The sequence below is a fragment of the Sus scrofa genome, chromosome 13, assembly GCF_000003025.6.
Source record: "Sus scrofa isolate TJ Tabasco breed Duroc chromosome 13, Sscrofa11.1, whole genome shotgun sequence".
NCBI classification, from domain to species: Eukaryota; Metazoa; Chordata; class Mammalia; order Artiodactyla; family Suidae; genus Sus; species Sus scrofa.
Window position 1 is genome coordinate 129,425,822 of NC_010455.5, and position 21,888 is coordinate 129,447,709.

Here is a 21,888-nt window from a genome sequence, read left to right on the forward strand (position 1 = left end):
ACTATGTTTTTTTTTCCTCTCAGATCTTTGGAAAAACCAGAACTCTACAATTTTTATGGAACTACAGCATGAATTAATACCTTTAAAATTTTTTTAAATGAATAATGACCTTCTGAATATAAATATTGTCTACCTTTAGCTGTTTACCTGATAACTGATTAAATTCTTAATTCAGTAGTATCCTAGGATCAACTAAGTGTTTTAGTTTGTATTACATTCAAAACTTAAAAAAAAAAAAATATTGCTAATTGGAATTATTCAAAACAACACCTGTTAACTTTCTTTTTCTTATTTTAATCTTACATTTCAAATATAGACTCACAATTACTGGACATTAAGAAATGGTAGAATTATGACACATTAAGAATAAAAGTCCAAGAGTTCCCTGATAGCTCAGCAGATTAAAGATCCTGCATTGTCACTGCTGTGACTCCGGTTATAGCTGTGGTGCAGTTAAATCCCTGGTTCCAGAACCTCCACATTCCATGGGCGGGGCCAAAAAAAAAATTTTAAGCCCATTATTTTGACCAAAAAATGCATCTGTCTTCAAGTATTCTTCCCAATAGCACCATTGAAATAATATATATGGACACATCTAGCATATAAATGCATATTCAGATGTGAATCTGCTCAGGAGTCAAATAGCAACTTTAAGAATTATAATATGAATGAATACATCATTACTAATAAGGAAGCAGAGTGTACCAGAGATTCATCTAATTGAATGTTGAAAAAGCTTAATAAAACATCTCAACAATTAATTGAGAATCTAGCAGGCATAAATAAATTTCCTGAATAACCTTGTCTTATTAACTGAGATCACAGAAAGCAACAGTGGAAACCTGTAACCATAATTTTCAAGACGATTTCTTCACGAACTGCAAATAGGCAACTGCCTTAGGACAGAACAGGAATTGTATACATACACAAGATTCAGTGCATAGTGTTCTCTCAATGCATAAATTGTTATCTTGAGAATGAGACCCTTAACTACTTTAAAATATGTCAGTGCTCATAATGTAGCCACTGATGCTGCCTAATTTTGTCAGTTTTAGATTTAAAAGAGATGTTAGACAACATGGGGCCCAACAGCTTCATTTTAAAGGTCCAGAAGTTTGGAGTTCCCACTGTGGTACAGTGGGTTAAGGACCTGACTGTAGCAGCTCAGGTCTCAGCTGTGGCTTGGATTCGACCCATGAACCAGGAACTTTCATGTGCTATGTGTGCAGCTAAAAAACATAAAAGAATAAAGGTCTGAAAATTAAGTTGAAGAGAGGAGGTGACTTTTGCAAAGGGATATTGTAGCTGAAACGCAAATGAAACTCAAATATTCCAGCCCCAATCAAAAGCTCATTTTATAAATTCACATTGCCTTTGAAGTGACCAGTTATCCCAGGAATCTCTCATATTAGGCACTACACAGCTACATTAAATACAAACAAAACCACAATCTCTTCCAATTTTTTTTCCTCCACAAACAGCCAGAGAAAATTCTCGAATTCAAAATTTTTAGCTTCCTAAACCATCTTCTGGGCTCAAAGGAGAGGTAACAGGAAAAAGGAAAAATGTCTTTTCCCCTGATTTAAACAGAAAGGTAAAATTCAAGACCTTAGACGTGGAAGCTAGACAAAGAGAATTCATACTGAATGCAGAGTCACAAGCTCTTTTTCAACAAAACACGATCTTTAATATTGTAAATAATAAAATTCTCCTAATAATCCCAACATAGTGGCTCGTTAAAGAAAAAACATGTGAGTGAGCATGATCTTTAATATTGTAAGTTATAAAATTCTCATAACAATCCTGATATAGTGGCTCATTAAAGACAAAATGTGCGCGCATGCATGCACGCATGCACGCACCCCCCCACACACAACAAGGTACTTACTGAGCTATAGAGATAGCCTTCACCATTCATGGCCACATAGAGGCTGGCCTTCACCCCCTGGATGGCCACCACACGCAGGCCCACTGGAATTAGATTGAAGAGGGCTAGAGGGGAAAAAGGAAGACAGAGAGGAAAGGATCAGTGACCTTTTGAATAGATCATCTTGCTTCTTAAAATGATGACTCTTGAGGATTAAAAACCATGAATTGAAATTAGTAGAGAGAGAAAGAGAGAGGAGCATTCTAAAAGTGAAGAGAACTAGCACCATGACTAATTACTATGTGACTTCAGGTAAATCACATAAACTCATTTTCAAAAAAAGGCATTAGATTAGATGGTCTCTGATGACCCCACTTGGGTCTGAGAGTCCACGATGTCTGCTCTACAAAATGAAGATCTATTCAAACAGTATACAATGATTTTTTTCTAACCAACAAATAATTTGAACCAAAAAATTCTCAACAGTAGAAAATATATTTATAGTCATAAGTAATAATAAAATATGATCTTTATAACATATGCCAGAGCTTTTTGTTTTCTGTCTTTTCCTCGTGGTCTTGAACACTCTCTTGAACACACAAGATGAACATAGAAACAACTGGATTATTCTTTTTTTAAAAAATGACCTATTTTTTTCCATGATAGCTGGTTTACAGTGTTCTGTCCATTTTGTACTATACAGCAAGGTAACCCAGTTACACATACATGTACACATTCTATTTTCTCACATTATCATGCTCCATCATAAGTGACTAGACATAGTTCCCAGGGCTACACAGCAGGACCTCGTTGCTTATCCATTCTAAAGGCAATAGTTTACATCTACTAACCCCAAATTCCCAGTCCATCCCACTCCCTCCCCCTCCCCCTTAGCAACTGGGTTATTCTTAACTATGCTAGTGGCAGGAAAACATTTCTCTTTATATTTCAATTTTCATATGTAAATGTATATAGATAAATAGATGGATCAATGATTGCTAGATAAGAAACTCTAATGGACATATTTTATATCCTGGGAAATAGATACATGTATATGCATATTTATGCACAAAACCATTAAAAATTAACGTTATAAACTTAATTCAGTACTTTAAAATAAAATGGGAACATACATACAGTCTTTAAATATTTGGGTTGTCCATCATTGAAAATATTCAGTAGTTTATTTGTCTACTTGGAGAAGTATTCATATGCCAAAAAGAAGATAAATAAGAAGATAAACTATTTTTCTTTCAACAGTAAATTTGCATAAACTACATATCCCTCTGTGGCACTATTTTAGTTAATGTTAGTATTACAAAATTAGCATAAGTACAGAGCATTGTCCCTATCTTGAAAGAATTTATATTACATAAGGGGGGAAAACAATCACAAGTTTAGGCTATATAGATGGCAACACTGATATGAAGTAAATATTTTATGACTTCACTCATAAGAGACTATCTCTAACTCTTAGTTAGAAGTTCTTAGCTATCGTTTCTACTGATAAAATTCCCATCACTTCTGGTAATTTCCTCATTTTCAATATAAGAGATATATAAATTAACGCAAGGACTACCATTAGTTACAGATACTTCTATTTTTCTGGGCTTCTTTCAACCTGAGATAGTTAAGTTATACACACACACACACACACACCCCCCTCAGTGTTTGGCTTTCAGTCAAATGCTCAGCTGATAGTTGTAAAGGATCAAGGCTTAGTCCATAACTTTAGGATAGCAGGATCCAATTCCTAGATATTTGACAGTCTCTTTACCTCTTTGAACCTTTTTCCTCAATTGTCGTGAAAGGTGAGACTAGGTCTTAGCAGATGTTTAAGAATAAATACCTGGCCTAATTTGAATCCATACTAATTTTCACTCTTCCTCTATTCTTACCACTGCCCTTGTGCTACTGAAATAACTGAAGAAGTAGTACACGACCTTAAATGCTAGTTGGGGAGAGAAAGCTAAAACATATGGAATAATCTGATACAGTGTATATTTCTATAATTAAATGTAATATATGCATTCTATATATATTCTCTATGTTAAAGAAGTTCAGGAAAATGGAAGATCTGCATGGCCTGAAGTATTCAAGAAATGTCTCACACAGAAGATGAGACCCAAGTTGACACTTTAAGGACAGATGTTGGGTAAGCTGAAGATCAGAAACATTTTAGTGGGACCGTAAGTGGTTCTGCAGAGTAATGTATGTGTATAGGAAGGGACTGGCAGATTGGAGGATTTGATGCATACTGGGGAGAAATGAGAAAGAACACCATGTAGAAAAAGTAGGGATTAATAGCTAAGAGTCTGTCACTCTAATCTCAGATATCGAGGCTTTACCAAATGGGCAACAAGACACATGGCAAATAAAGATTCAAGCAGTAACACAGATTATTGAAAAATAGAAGAGGGTTGAAGACAATGCAATTTATAAACTCACCACTCAGAAGCTATATGGCTTTGAGGCATTTATTTAACCTCTCTGCTTTAGTTCCCTATCTGTAGAATGGACATAATAATCCTTAACTGTCCAGAGCTGACAGAAGAATCAAATACATTATCATGTTCCTTGAAAGTGTTTCATAAACAGAGATGTTTCCTCTCTATGCAAGAGGAATTTGTCATTAACATATGATTCTTAAGATTTTCAAATAAGGTTTCAGAGACTTATGGAAACTAACATATCACCCTACTAATATCTATTGAGCTTATATTCAAAAGATTGCTTAATAATTTATTTTTGTGCAACACGATTTTCAAAATATCAACACAGTCATCTTCGTATTTGATGCTCACCCACAAACACTATGAAGAATTTAGGACAGAATAATTATCTTAATTTTCAGAATGGCCAAGAGGTTCAGAGAGGTAACTGAGGTGAAAATGCAACTGAGCAAAGGTTTTCTGGCTCTTTAATGTGGTTATCTGCTCCAAATACCCTATTTTCTCCTCCTCCCCCTTTAAGTTTAATTTCCCCTGGTATCTATTCTTGAAAAGTAATAGACAATTTGGTTACACTTCCCTACAGTGGCTATAGACTCAGTGCTGGCCAATGAGCTGTAGCTAGAAAGTTCTTTGCACTTTGAAACGCCATCCTTAAAGTTGGCGTTATAGTTGTCCTTTGCCTTCTCCTCTACCCTTTGCCTTACTGCTGTTTGGATAGAGATAGGGTTGGGTGGCTGGATGATCTCAGGCCACAAAAACAAGAGCTACCCCCGAGGGAGTGGTGGCAGGAGAGCCAGAAGGAGTTGGGTCCCCAAGGCCTTGGTGGAACACTGGCAGCAGTCCAGCTTTCAATTACCTAAGACTGGTTTTTATGTCAGAAAAATAAGTCCTTGTTATTTCAGTCTGTGCAATGCTGAACCAACCTTAATGCTGATAGAGACTGCCCATGAAAGCAGAGTTAATGGCGTGAACTACATGTAAGGCACTTACATATTGTAAATAAATGTAACCCTGGAAAATATCAAATTCAATGATGATACTTATGAAAAAGACTAATGAAATCCAAAATTGGGCATAATGTCTTTCCAAAGATTTCCCAGAACAAATGCTAAGAACATTGGTTCATTTAGCTAAAACAGGAGTTAAAAAAAAAAAAAAAAAAAAAAAAAAGACACCATAAAGCTTTTCGTATCTGACAGAGGTGGGAAAACTACTAAAGCTAGGCAGAGACAAAAACAAGAAACCTGTGTGAAAGTTTTATATGAACCATAAGGTGATAATGGCTTTTAGCTGGTATGCTTTGGGAGATTTAGCAAGTCCATTAAAAAAAAAATCAGTGAACAATTTGGAAGGAGAGTTTTCAGTGGTAGAAGCTAAAAGCTATTCTCTTTGGGATTGTCTGCACCTGCCTCCTAAAATTTTGAGAAATGGCAAAAGACTTACCCTTATCTATTACTGATCTTCAGTGGAGTTTACTGGCTCCAGTCCTTTGCTAACTCAGTGAGAATCCCTCCTGAAACTTCCTCTCCATCCTCAAAGCCATTGTACTAATTCAGAGTAACTGGACCACACCATTCTTTCAAGTCCTTTGCATATACTCATGCCATTTCCCTACTTACAGTTTGCTGCTTAATTCCTCTAGTGAATAATCACTGTCTACAAGCAAGATCTAAAGTCTTTACTCTGACCCTCAACACACTTTGCAACCTGGCTCTAAATCACACTTCCAGTTTCTCAGCTGTCACTCATTCCATTCATCATTAGCAACTTGACAAGAGTTTTTTGCCATGTTCCAAGTTCCCCTTTGATCTTTAACTAGACTGGATTTATTGTTCTTTTATTCCCTCTTTTTGGAAAACCTGACCTCCCTATTTAACTGGATCATAAGTCTTACCCAGACCCTTCAGAAATAGCTGTTTTCTTTTCTGTAAGTATTTATTTCATAGGCATATCTCTGTAATGGCATCTGGAACATGGTATTAGAGTTATTTGTTTACATATCAGTCTCTATCCCTCAGGACTCTTGAGGGTAAGTCTCTGCAATGTCTACCTCAGTTCTGTGTACATATCTTTTTTTTTTTTTTTTTTTTTTTTTTTGTCTTTTCTAGGCCTGCACCTGCAGCATTTGGAGGTTCCCAGGCTAGGGGTCGAATTGGAGCTGTTGCCACTGGCCTACACCAGAGCCACAGCAACGCAGGATCCAAGCCGAGTCTGTGACCAACACCACAGCTCATGGCAACGCCAGATCCTTAATCCACTGAGCAAGGCCAGGGATTGAACCTGCAACCTCAGGGTTCCTAGTTGGATTCGTTAACCATTGAGCCATGACGGGAACTCCTGTCCACATCTTATATTCAATTATTGAAATATAAGGGTCATGAAAAGACACATTACTTCTAGGAACTTAAGTTTTCCTATTGGAATAAAAGTGGTTTTTTAAGACAAAAAAAGATATTAAAAATGTAAAACATCTCAGCCCAATATTCAAGGTTATGTGTGTGTGTGTGAGTTTATATTTATATAGTCACAACATACATTTCTGCTGCATTGCACTACTCACTACTCCAATATGTTTATTTACCATTTTCTAGTAATTTGATCTTCTTCCTACCTTTTAACTTCATGTACTTTCTTACTTTACTGTCTCCGCTTGCAATGTCACTCTCCTCATATCTTCATATTGCCATGCTTGAAATGATACACAAATCAAATGCTTTCTCTCATTTCTGCACTTCCTAAGTCCTAGATCTAGACTATATTTAATCACAATTTTAAATTTCCCTTAAAAATATTTTTTTTTCATTCCCACAACTAGTTTGCAAGTGCTCCAAGACAAGGATCACATCTAAGCTACACTTGTATAATGTGAAGAAAAGGAGAGAGTTGGGAGGAAGAAAGAAAGAGACAGAAACAGAAACAGAGAGAAAGTGAGCGACAGACGGAAAGAAAGAATAAACAGGGTTGTACATATTCTGCTTATATTCAGGATTCTACTTAACACTTGCTGAGTAAAGACTAATATTATAGCCAAATAAGAGTCCTAGCATCTAATCTGGCATTTGAGCATCTTCTCAATCTTGTTCTTTCCAAAAGAATGTCTCATTCTAAACCTCATGTAAATCTGACTCTTATATTTTGAAAAATGAAATAATGGAGTTGGTGCTCTTAAGATCCATAACAAACTCAATCCCTGAACCACATGAAAAAAGTTAGGAAAAAAGGTGGGAAATGATGGTTTATTCAACAAATCCTATTAGCAAAACTGGATATCCACATCCAAAAGAATGAAATTGAACCCTTATTTTATATCATACACAAAAACAACACAAAGTTGGTTTGTAGATTTAAATATAAAACTGTTTAAAACTGTAAAACTCATAGAAAAAACACAGAGGGAAAGCTTTTGATATTGATCTTAGCAGTGATTTATTGGATATGATACCAGCAGCATGGACAACAAAAGCAAAAACAGACAAGTGGGACTGCATCAAACTTAAAGCTTTTGCACAGTAAAGGAAATAATCAACAGAATAAAAAGGCAACCTAAAAAATGGGAGAAAATATCTGCAAACCATGCATCTGGTAAGGAGTTAATGTCCTAAATACATAAGTACAATTCAACAGCAGGAAACCCAAATAACTCAATTTAAAAAGGGCCAAAATACATGAGTAGACAATTCTCCAAAGATGACATACAAATGATGAACAGGTACATGAAAAATGCCCAATATCAGTAATCATCAGGGAAAATCAAACCCACAATAAGATATCACCTCAGACCTGTCAGAAAAACTACTAAAAATACCATAACAAATGTTAATCATTAATAAGGATGTGGAAAAATTTCAAACTGTGCACTGTTGGTAGGAATGTAAAATGGTTCCACTATTATGGAAAACAGTATAGAAGCTCCTCAAAAAACCATATATAAAACCACCATATGATCTAGCAATCCCGCTCCTGTCATATATCCAAAAAAACCTGAAATAGGGATCTCATGAAAATATCTGCCCTCTTATGTTCACTGTAGCATTTCCCAAAATATGGAAATAACTCAAACGTCCATGGATGGATGAGTGGATAAAGAAAATACATATCATGGAATATTAGCATTTCAAAAGAAGGAAATCTTGCCATGAGAAACAAGATGGAAGAACTTGGACACTATGCTAAGTGAGAAAAAAAGCAATCCTGGAAAAATAAGTACTGCATTACTCCAATAATATGAGTCATCTAAAATAATAAAATAATCAAACTCATGAAAGCAGAGAGTAGAATGGTGGTTGCCAGGAGCTAGAGGGAGCAAGAAATGGATAATTGTTGTTCAGTAGGTATAGGGTTTCAGTTATCCAAGAAGAATAAATTCTAGAGATCTACTGTACAACATAGTACCTACAGTTACCAATACTATGTTATGCATTTAAAAAATTTAAGAGACTAGATCTCATTTTACGTGTTCTTACAAAAGAAAAAAATTGCAAAGGGACATGAGGAAAGTTTAGGAATCAGTGAATACATTTATAACCCTGACTGTGGTGATGGTTTCATGAGCGTATGCATATGTCCAAACTCATCAAATTGCCTACATTCAATATTCAGGGGTTTTTGGTATACCAGTTATACTTCAATAAAGCTGTTTTTAAAGTAATGAAGGAAATGGTATATGAATTGCATTGATGCACCCAGTTCTCCACTTCTCTCTGTATCTATCTATGTGTTTCATCATATGCATTTGCAACGTTCTGAAAGGATATGTTACCTTACCCTTTAATACTGGGGTGAGTCATGTGACTTGTTTTGGCCAACAGGATGTTAGCGAATCCAAGCAGAGTCTTGAAAAAGAGCTCAAGATGGCTTGTTTGTGCATTTCTCTTCTGCCATTGCATTAAGAACATGCACAGACTAACCCACTGGTCCCAGGAAAAGGACGTAAGACACCTAAAGCATAGCAGAGTGGCCTCAGTAATCTATCCAAGTCCATTCTAGATTAATTGATAGATTGAAGTCCCCTAGATACATAAGCCAGACAAGATCAGTAGAGCTGCTTAGCAAACCACCTCAGACGCATGAGACATAAACACTTGCTGTTACATGCAAATGAGACAACGTGACTTGTTGGGTACATAGCATTATTGTAGTAATAAAGGAGTAGCAAGACTTATTTACTGGTGACCTGGGCAGTAGATTTGAAATGTCCTTAAATTTTATAATAAAAAAAATTCTCAAATTTGATAACAATCCCGAACAGGTACATGAAATGATCAGCTATGAACTATAAAGCTAAGTAAACTTTTATAAGTTTTATAAGTAACCTTTTATCATAATAATAATAATAAAGGACCAGTGCAGATTACTCATGCTACAGTAGGACTGAATTGCTTTTCTACAGATGTATTATAAAAGTTTTATACAAAAAGATATTCAAAGATATACAATCAAAATGATGGAAAAGAAAAGTATAGACTTGTAGACTTGTATACATCAATCAATTAATTAAAACATTTTATTTCCCTGGATTTTATAATCTTTGTGATGGGTTTCAGATTTTTAACATTTAATCTTTTGTGATTTATTTTCTCATTCTATTCATTTTTGTACCTAAATTTCATTTCACTACATTTTTTTCAAAGGGGGTGCCCAAAATTATATAAGTTTTAGGACCTACAAAATATAAGTACGTTTCAGATTGAAATGTAAGTAGAACGTGAGAATGAAAGTAACTAATGAGAAAGGAAAGGCTTAAGGTCTTGTACTTCTTAAATGTCTACTTTCTGTATAGGCATCACCATACCATGCATTTGTCATTTTAATGCAAAATGCAAAATGTCAATTTAAAAATAAACTAAATGACTACTTGGCTTTATTTCAGAATATAAAATGTCCTAATTTGAAGGGGGTGGGTACAAAGTAAATAAATGAAGGGAATGAAAAGTGCCATCCAAAACTCCAGGGGAAGATTCCATGGCCATAGCAGAACTCTCACACAAGCTCCTTATAAATATCTCTGTTCAAAAGTTATTTATCTTTCCACTAATATTTGTTGAGCACAGAGTATAGGCCACATGGCAGGCTTAGGCTAGGAAAACAGTGACATAGCCAACAGATGTTGTCCCTGAGGAATACACCTGCATCTGTACATCCCTCTGAGGCCCCCGCTACACTGTGGGCAAGTTGAAGGCACAGGAAACTTTTATTATTATCCCTGTTGCCTAGAATAGCATCTTGGTCTTAGAAGCCACTCTTCAATATTTGCCAAATAAATAAATGAATCAGCAGTGGTTTCTCTTCAAGCTTGCTTAATTACAACTTTTCTAGGTTACATTTCCATAATTATGCATGTAAGAAAAAACTCAAAGGTAATATTTACCACATATAGAATATATTCAAGTATGGAATCTAAAAGGAAAGCCAGAAAATCTATGTGATACAGAGTTTGAGAGGGAAGAGGCACAGGATGCATGAGGCTGGTGTGAGTGTTGAGTGACATAGGTTTTGGAGAAAATGAAGAAAAAGGGAAGATTTGGGGCAATCTATCACAAAGAGATGTCAGACATCGTATAAAATTATACCGGACTGGAAACAAGGTACTATGTAAAAACAAGGTACTATGTTCTTTTGATTTTTAATTTTTGGAATAACTGTGTGAGCTAAGAACTTTTTTTTCTTTCATGTTTTAAATTGAAATACAGTTGATGTACAATATTACATAAGTTACAGTTGTGCAACATGGTGATTCACAATTTTTAAAGGTTTTATTCCATTTATACTTACTACAAAATACTGGCTATGCTCCTTGTGTATACAATACTTCTTGTAATGTATTTATTATATATATATTAAATAAATATACATATATTAAATATATATTATATATGTAGCTTACTTATTACATATCTATAGTTTGTACTTCTTAATCTCCTACATTATGCCCCTCCTTCCTTCTACTTCCCAACTTGCAACCACTACTATGTCTTCTATATCTGTGAGTCTGTTTCTTTTTTTTTTCTTTTTTTTTCTTTTTTCTTTTGGTCTTTTTGCCATTTCATGGGCCCCTCCCTCGGCATATGGAGGTTCCCAGGCTAGGGGGCAAATTGGAGCTATAGCTGCCGGCCTATGGCACAGCCACAGCAACACGGGATCCAAGCCGCGTCTGCAACCTACACCACAGCTCACGGCAACGCCGGATCTTTAACCCACTGAGCAAGGGCAGGGACCGAACCGGCAACCTCATGGTTCCTAGTCGGATTCGTTAACCACTGAGCCACGACGTGAACGCCCTGTTTCTTTTTTTGTTACATTCAGTAGCTGGTTTTATCTTTTAGATCCCACATATAAATGATACACAGTATTTGTCTTTGTTAAGTGAAATAAAAGTGCTGTTTCCTTATTCAATGTATTTTTGACCTATTACCCACAAAAGTTATCCCAGTGAAAAAAAGGGTGACAATCCAAAATACACTGGAAAGCACTAGGTGTGACAACCAGTGAAAATATGAAGATGCAAAGAAGAAAGAGAAGAGGGAGAAAAATCAGGAGGGAGAGGAGAGAAAAGTTCATTCCAAATTCTTTTTTACAACAGGCAAATCCAGGATCCTCCTAGATAACTTCTAAGGACAGACTCTTATTGCTTGTAATAATGAAGAGATATAAAAGAGTACATTTGTATTTTGAAATGCTAGGTTGAATATGCTAAATGGGCAATGAAAACGATGCATTTTATGGCCTACTAAAAAAACAAGTAAATTTATAGTAGAAAATACTGAGATAGAGATATTTGGGTTTATAATCTGTGCACTCTCCATAACACAGTGTCCTGAAAACTCAATACCATTTCCCATTCTTCAAAATGTTCTCAATAAAGATGCTTTGTTAGAATGTGAATAATACCACAGCCTACAAAACCTTAACCTAAAATCAAGTTGGGACTATGTATTTTCCTCTATAATCCTATAGTCTCTTGCAATAACATTTGTGATTGCTAATATTTATGGTAACTTTTGTAGTTATTTTCATTAGTTATGAAATTAATACTATGTCTAGCTGTTGTTTATCATTTAATGAGACGAATTCTTCCCTCTCCTTACTTGCAATAGGAAAATGCTCTTATTGATTAGTCAGCAAACCAGAAGATAGTCTGAGCTCTTAAGCCCTCCAACACAAAAGTAGTTACATAAATTAGGGTAAAATGGAGATTCACTCAGACAAATTAATTGTTCCCTCATCCTATTCCACAGCGTTCCATACACCACACTTATCACACTGCTTTTTTTCATATTTATGTGTTTGCCTGAGTCTCCCTGTGAACTAGAAATTTTTCAAGAATGTGAAATACAGTCTTTTTTTTTAATCCAGAGTACATTGTACAGTAGAAGCTAAAACAATGGTGGTCATTGAATTTACTCTCTAAAACAGCATTTCTTACAGACATTAGGGAGGAACTCCCATTGTGGCTCAATGGAAATTAATCTGACTAGCATCCATGAGGGCACAGGATCAATCCCTGGTCTTGCTCAGTGGGTTAAGGATCTGGCATTGCCAGGAGCTGTAGTGTAGACTACAGATGCGGCTTGGATCCCATGTTGCTGTGACTCTGGCATAGGCTGGCAGCTACAGCTCCAATTGGACCCCTAGCCTGGGAACCTCCATGTGCCACAGGCACAGCCCTAAAAAGACAAAAGACAAAAAAAAAAAAAAAAAAAAAAAAAAAAGAAAGAAAAAGAAAATAAAAGAAATTAAAGGAAAGATGTAGTTGACCCTACTTCTTTAGCTTTAAATCAAGGAAACAAGACTGATATGAAGAGTAAACTTTAGTCCAGAGGACACAACTCTAGGTCACCAGACCTAGTTCTAATATTTGACAGCTTTGTGACCTTGGTCATTAGAAGTAAAGTGACCTTCCTGCGCCTTCATGTCTAGTCTGAATGTTTCACTGAGCTGCTGTGCAGATAAGTTAAGCTAATTGTTTAAAACCTTGTTAAACTATAAAAGTAAAACACAAAGTATTACTTTGTGGTGGTGGTGTTTTAAACCTCCAAATCTAGAGCTTTCACAATGCGGGCAGGAATGGGTCATGCCCGGTTCACCACTACACCTCATGTTTTAAACTTCTTAAAATGTCATGGGAGAAAAAAAATAATGTATTTCATTTTATATATTTAAGATCCAGTAAGCAAAAATAACTACATATTTAAAATCAACATAATGTAAAAATCAACATACTTTAGCCTATGTCGATTCAGTGTATTCAGTCCAATACCTTATTTTATAAACAATTGGTCTGATTTACTCTCCCTGCTGAAGTAATGACTTATGGAACTGATTAGTGGCTTGGGACTTAGAGACTTAAAATTTTTCTTCCAACCACTGCCTGATAGCAAACATTGTGGATTTTCAACATAGTGAAAATGAGCAACACAATGATCCCTTTCTTTTACAAGAGCTAGTAGAAATGTTTGCCTTACTTCCAGTGGAAGTGCTGCCATTGCCTTTTAATCCTGTTATTATCCTATAACCTCTCCTGTGTTACTTCAAAGATGTTCAAAACCTTGCATAATTATCAAGTCAATTCAATGTGATTCTTTTTTCTCGTATGATGAAAAATGAAGCCTATCACTATTGATTAATGAAAGCAAATGCCTGTCATCACTCATCTGCTGCAGGCTATTTGTTTTATACAGAAGACTTGTCTCACAGTACACGTGAGACAATGAACATGTGAGACATGCGAGACAATGAACAGCACAAGTTCAGTCTATAAGCTCAATGGCATAAACATCATCCAAGAAATCTCTGCGTGTTTTGAAAGTTTCAGATCTGTATTTTCCTCAAATCTTCCATCAAACACTATGTTGTCAAAATGGACACTATGGCCTATTAGGTTTGTTCATGAATTCATCACCTGTATTCCAGACATTGCAGTGACGTAAAAAATGGGCAAAGAACCTGCCATCACAATGACAAAAGTCTAAAACAGAAAGGAAAATAAAAGAACCTCCATATGTGTACTCTGCCTCCATCTTTACATATGAGGGCGCCGAATTCAGCTCAAAAAATGTGGTTTTGCCAGGGTCATGAAGTCAGCTAAGGGAGAGCTGGGTATACACTTATGTGCAGGTGGCTGTGAGGCTGTAAACTATTGTTGCACTTAAGAAATAAAAGTGAACTTCTAGTAACCACAATCTAAATAGTTGTAAAAAATGTGAGAAAAAAAAATGGAACTCTAGTAAATAAATTTGGAAGCCTTAAAAGAATGTTCTTAGCCAAGCAGAAATGTCCCATCCAGAAAATACAAAACCTTTAGTTCTTAGTTAAAACTATACACAGATAACACAAGTTAACTTGCTTGAGATGGTTTAGATATACTGAACCAAATCTTTGGACCTCATTATCATTAATTATCAAACAAGAAAGCACTTCTGAAAATTTATGTACATAATACTAATGAGCAATTTTCCACAAAGAGTGGAAAGTCAGTGAAAAAGCCACTAAGGAAGCATGATTCCATTCAACTTATGCTGGCACTGACAATCAAATGATATTTTTATTGGTATCAATTTTTAAAATGTATATAATGTATACATATGCATGTATGCATGTATATCTACATAATTTTTAAATGTATGTAATCTATATATGTATGCTTCATTCAAATAACCTTAGTGGATCTATGGAAATAAATGTGGTAGAATCTTTTTAGACATGGAGGAAAAAAACTTGAAAAATAAAATAATGATCTTGTCATTACCTTAAAATCTGTTTCAGCCCATCACTCCTATAATCCTACCACAATTTCACCTATTACTCTATTGCAATGCTCAGTAACTTTCATTGGTCCCCCATATCCTAAAACCTAAACTTTATTAACTCCTCTATGTATCAGTTAACGCATAAGGTCCCATTTGACACTTTCACATAATCTCTTTGCTTCATCCAAGTTAGAGAGCTCATGTTTCCCCAACATGGCAGGAACTTTTCTCCACTAGGCAATTTTGTGCCTGCTTATCTGAAATGGAATTCTCCTAATCTTAGCTTACGTATTTTGTTCTTATTCTTCAAGATTCAGTTTAAAATCCACATTCTCTGAACACTGTGGCTTTTTGGGAATCTCTCCTATCTGTGAAATCTGGTGATTTTTTTTCTAGTCACTTGGCAGTGCCACTGCTAACTCACATTAGTAAGTTTTAAGTAAACGTTCAACCTCCTCTACCATCCTGGGAGGAACGAAAAAGCAGGAATTGTACTGGAATCATCTTTGTAACCCAGTAACTAGAAGCCAGTTGTCCCTCAATATGCTGGAGTTAGGATGAAGCGTATACAGGACAACGTACATGAAACTCCAGTCATTTTGTTGTAGCTGCCTCAAGAAGCTGCCTTAAGAAGACATTTGAGGAGTTCCTACTATTGTGCAGGGTTAAGAATCTAATTGCTGCGGTTCAGGTTGCTGTGGAGGTGTCGTTGTAGAAGTGCAGCTAGGACCTAGCACAGTGGGTTAAAAGGATCTTGCATTGCCCCAGTATGATGTAAGTTGCAGCTGTGGCTGAAATTCAGTCCCTGGCCCAGGAACTTCCATGTGCTTCAGGCATGGTCGAAAAAAAAAAAAAAATGCATTTGAGGTTTGGCCATGATAAATGTTGTGAGAATTTATTGATATCTGTCATAGACACAGGAAGGGCCATTTATTTGTCATCTCCATTTTGAGGGTCTCCCTTTATGTTAAAATATTTATAATCCATAAAAGGACAGCAATGATTTGCACTGTACTTTAAAACAAATAATATCAAGGGTTCCCACTGTGGCTCAAAGGATTAAAGACCCAGTCTTATCTCTATACGGATGCAAGTTTGATTCCTGGCTTCACTCAGTGGGTTCAGGATCCAGTGTTGCCACAAGCTGCAGTGTAGGTCACATATGCAGCTCGGATCTGGTGTTGCCCTGGCTACAGTGTAGGCCTCAGCTGCAGTTCCAATTTGACTTCTAGCCTGAGAATTTCCATATGCTGTAGCTGTGGCCATAAAAAGACTGAAAACAAATATCTTATTTTATAACTGTATTTCAAAGATTTTTGCTACATATTACAAACTTCTGAGGAGGTTTCTTTTTTCTTTTTTTTTTTTTTTTGAATTCTGATGCTCTGGCCACACCCTTACCAACTGAATAAAAGTCTTCAGTATTGAATCTAGGCACCAAAATTTTTTTTAACTCTGCAGATGATTCCAATGTGCAGCATTGTTAAAAGGCAATGTCATATCCAATAGGTCTGAAGTGGCTCTAACAGGTTCCCAGGTGATGCTATGGCCTACCAAATCTCACCATCCAGGAGACCCAGGGTAGGTGTGGGCAGTCTTGGCATCTTTTGCAGCTTACCAGAAAGGCAGATTCTCAGGCCTCATCTAAGATGTACTGAATCACAATTTGCAGTTTAGCAAGATCCCCAGATGATCACTATGCACTTAAGGTTTGAAAAGTACTAGTCTATAGAAAGGTTCTCAAAATGTGGTCTTGTGAACTTGTTAGATGTACAAACCCCATGGGCCCTTCTTCCATAGAGGAATCCCAAACCTACTGAATCCAAACTCTGGGGTTAAAGCCCCACATCAGTAGTTTAACAGACCCACCAGGTGATCCTGATTCAGATTATGAGCAGCCATTTTCGAGAAGAAATCACTGTTCTTACACTTGACTGCACTTTGGAATCATCTGCGTGATTTTAAAGGAATATACTGATGCCTGAGTTCAATCCTCAGAGATCCGGATTTTACTGATCTGGGCCCCAAATCTTTGAAAGGTATCCAGGTGATTCTAAAGGATAAAAATGTTCTAGTCATTGTTTTAGAGGACTTGGCTATAGATAGAGGTGGGCTGTCTTCCTTTGTATCTTAGTAGGACTTAGCTCACATTATGAGAAGAATCCAAGGACTGAGAACAGACCATATAACTGTATTCATTCCAACCCCCACCCCCAAGGAAATTCAAGTGTAGTGAGGTTTAATCCTATCTAAATTAGACTGATCAAATTCCCCTAAAATGGGAAGGCTGGATCTAGGACCTAAATGAACTGAAACCATAGATGAAGTTCCCAAAAGGCTGTTACACATTTCCTCAAAGCTCTGCTCAAGTCCTACATTTTCCCTGAAATTACTCTTGATCATACTTCAGGCAGCATAAATTATTCCTCTTTAGACTTTCCAAAGCCCTTCCTTGCAAGAGGGTAAACTTGATATTATATCCTTGAAGTCCTTACAAATAATACTTATTTAGCAGATGAGAAAATATGACTTCAAAGTGCTAAGCAAATTGCCCAAGTTTATGCAGCTAAGTGGAAAATGCATATTAATATCCATAACTGTCTCTCAAATCCTATGGACTGTTCACACCACCACACTGCTTTCCCAAGTATCAGGACTGATCCCTGGTGCAAACTAAAGCAACAATAAAAATGATGTCTCTGCCAATACCTAAGTAAGAGGAAGAAAAGAGAAGATTTCTTTAGAACATTAAAAAAAAATTCAATTATAATACTACGGAGTGGGCTCAGTAATGCTGTATAGACATATTTTGACATGGGTGTGTGCTCCACATTCTGTCTCAGTGTCAGGGAAAGCAGATGTACCAAGTGCAACCTCACTAGATCCTGGCTGGATGCCTACTCAGTACAACTCTATCTAGGCTACTGAATAATACATGGGAATATATATACACACACAAACACACTCAGCCTACACACCTCAAACTTCCCAAGTCAGATATATGAAAAAGGCAACCAGATTATTTAAGATATTTAAAATTATTGTATAATGGTTTACTCTGTCCAAAAAACATTGTAATTTATAGTTTAATGTTTTTGTTTTTGGCTGCACCCACAGGCATGTGGAATTTCTGGGGCCAGAGTTTGAACCTGTGCCACAGGAGTGACAACAATAGATCTTTAATCCACTGAGCCACCAGGGAACTCCTAAATTATAGTTTAAATACATCAAATACATTAAAGAAAAATCCTCTGAAGTTCAAAGTTTATCCTGCAAACCATCATAATATTTTTCCTGTTTTTATAATGATTTTTATTTTTCCCATTATAGCTGGTTTACAGTGTTCTGTCAATATTGTACTCATCATAATATAAGTAAATCATATCCCCTTCATAGCACTTTTTTAAAGTGCTGTGAGAAGAATGCAGTGATAAGAGTTAAGAGAATGCTTTTTATGCACTAAGGAAATATTAATGAGAAAAGAGAAACTAGGTATTCAGTGTAGAATGGAAAAGGCATTAATTCTGGAACTAAACTCAGTGAGTTCAAAAACTGATTCTACCCTTTAATATCTGTGTGACCATGGATTAATTATTCAAGCTTCCTATGCCTCAGTTTACTCATCTTCAAAGTAGGATTGATTATAATATAGGTTGTATAGGATTGTTATAATACTTATATGAGTAAAATTTATAAAAATTTCATATCCATACTAGACACTTACTCAGTAAACATTAGCTATTATTATCTAATGGGGCCCAAACTTATACATTAAGAAATAATACTTGCCATATAGGTGACCATTTTATCTTTCAAATCCCTCATCGAAAATATACAGTTCTTCTCTTATACTTCAGGATAGTATGCTCTAGAAAAGACTGGTCCACATGAGAATAAAGTTATGACTTAACCCTTACTTAGTTGGTCACTACAGACTGAATGACTAATCGAATCAGCCACATATAACAAATTCCGACTCCATTAATTAAAATCTATTAAGTTTGAGAATATAGGCAAATCTGTGTAATCTCTCAAGCAATAACTTATATAGAGAATAGAACACAGGAGATAAATATATATATATATATATATATATATATATATATATATATGGATATATATAATAGAACTGAATTTTCTTTATTTTGAGCAAAACAACTCACTTCTCAGAGCCTCAGAATCAGGTAATTTCAAGGAGATTTTAATAATCTCTAATTCACCACAACTCTAATACCCTTTTCCACTACTTTAAGAACCTGCTGGCTCCTCTTTATTCTTACCCTTAAAGCATTTGAGTATATATTCTCTTTTTCCTGCAACATAAGCTTAAATTTAGCTGCTGGTCCTACTTATATAATAAAAGCAATGGCTCCCTCTTTTCTGGATAAATGTACCATTTACATACTTTCAGAAAATGATGCCTCAGTAATTATCACCATGAATATATATTCACATAACTCTTTGAAGGTATATTTAAAACTGTGCAAGAGTGTCTTCTTTTACTATTATTGTTACAGAGTTCACTTTCCCAGACTTGAGCATAGTCAATTTTCTTCCTATTTTCATAATGGAAAATGACGTCCTCATACAGCCTTTGAAGTCTCTTAAATTGTCTGTCATTCTCAAAAAAAAAGCAAGTGTGACTTCATTTGCATTAATCCTTTAAGCTAGGTGTTGTTTGACAAAATTGTATTCATTTTTGAGGAAGCTGTTCTGAGAACTCGCTTATATTCATTTATTCAACAAATGTTGAAAACCTAGTATGTTCCAGGCACTATTCTAGGTGCTAGTGATACAACTGCAAAATGCTGACAAAGCTCCCTACCCTACAGAGCTTCTATTCTAATTAAACCTTTAAATTGATTGATTGATTGATTTTTGCACTTTTCGGGGCCACGCTTGTCGTATATGGAGGTTCCCAGGCTAGGGTCCAGTCAGAGCTACAGCTGCCACCTACGCCACAGCCACAGCAAATCAGGTCTATGCCTCTATGCCACATCTGTGACCTACACCACAGCTCACAGCAACCTAGATCCTTAACCCACAAAGATAGGCCAGGGATAGAACCCACCATCTCATGGTTCCTAGTTGGATTCCTTTCCACTACACCATGATGGGAATTCCCTAAACCTTTAAATTTAAATGGAAGTCTGATTACACTATTCTAACTATGAATTAACCTATCCACATTCATTAAAGGCCTTGTTACATGCCAACACAGAGATAAGTCAGACATAATTAATGCCTTCGAGGAACTTATAACTTAAAGTAAATACATCAATACTGAGGAAACTGCATAAATATCTTGAGATGTACAGTGTATACAGAGAAAAAACAGGACCTCCAGTTAAAACGTAAGAAATAGTTACCAAAGACAAAAGGCAATCGATCTCACATTTAGAGGATGATGTAATTAGTGGAAAAAAATATTATAAGCATGTATGAATGAGGAAAATGTGTGGTACATATGGGGAACATTTTCACAGAGGAGGGACATAATGAAATAAATAGATATATTGCATAATGATAAATGGTTTGGATGGAATAAAATAAATAAATCATGTTGCCAAGAAAGAGTAAAGCATTGAAGACAGGGATTGAAATGTATATAGATTAACGAGAAAAGGCCTCCATAAGAAATGGCTTCACTTTTGAGTAAGGGGATAAAGCTGAGGGAGTGGGCTATTTAGACATTTGGAGGAAGAATGTTTTAGAAGATGAGGATGTGTGTACCAATGCCTTGAGGAAGAAACATGGTTGGTGTGTTAAAGGAACAGCTAGAAGACTCGTCAAAAGAAATGGAAGAGAAAACAATCAGGAAGTAACAAGCAGGATTATGTAAAACGTCATCAGTCATAGGAAGAATTTGGGTTTTCCCTTAATGGTGTGTAATGAAAGAGACTTAGCAGAGAAATCTTTACCTGGGTCACTCTGGTTGTTGTGTGGATACTAGACTGAAGTTGAGAAAGCCTTAAGTAAGATTAGCTAGGAAGCTATTGCAATAGGTCAAAGATGAGAGTGCCTTGGACTACATATTAGCAATAGGGGTACTGAGAAGTGGTCACATTGCACATAAATTCTGAAGGTAGAGTGATTTACTACTGTTATCAAAATCAATACAAAAGTTATTATGTGATCTGTTCTCATAAAGCTGCCCTTTTTTGTGTCTAAAAGGGAAAGTTTCAAAATTTTCAAAGGCAAAAACAAAAATCATTGCCAATTGATGGGCAATACTGGAGATGATCTTTTCCAAAAATCTCACTTTATAGAAGAGAAATCCAAGAACCAGAGAGTATACACAAAGATAATACAGCTAATCAGGGACAAGACCTTGACTGGAAACCTGGTTATCTAACTCACAGTCACAGTTACTTTGTCTTACAATTGGTGATATTTAAGTGGTTTATTCTCTTCCTTTGAAGTTTGTTGGTTTGTTTTTGTTTGCTTTGATTTCACAAGTACTGAGTGAGAACCACGGGTATCCCAAATCAGCAGTCTTTAGGGCCTAGACAGGCAAGAGGAAAATATAGGGGAAAATAGGTGCATCCGTTGCTTGAATATGCTCAAGTTTTTTTCTTCCCTGAAGAGTGCCAGCTAAATGAAATATATTTGCATAGCACTCCAGTACAGGATCTAAGAAAAATAACCATTGCTGTCCTAGGCAAAAGAGCAAATAAGGACAGGACATTAAACTCTGATAGGGGAAACACAAATGCAAATAAGGAATTATAATATAATGTGACTTCTGCAAGTGAAATGTTCATACAAGGTTCAAACCCAGTAGAGTGAAGTGAAGTGAGGAATTCGGGGTTCTGTATGAGGG

At 35.9% G+C, this 21,888-nt stretch overlaps 1 protein-coding gene across 3 annotated transcripts in view; it reads right to left on the minus strand.

Annotated features, from left to right (window-relative positions):
- Nucleotides 1–21,888, minus strand: part of FGF12 (fibroblast growth factor 12) — a 580,493-nt gene that overhangs the window by 188,322 nt on the left and 370,283 nt on the right. For all 3 annotated transcript variants that reach the window (XM_021070057.1, XM_021070055.1, XM_021070056.1), the window contains one exon: nt 1,889–1,992. In XM_021070057.1, the coding sequence (XP_020925716.1) occupies nt 1,889–1,992 (104 nt within the window). The remainder of the gene's footprint in view (nt 1–1,888; nt 1,993–21,888) is intronic.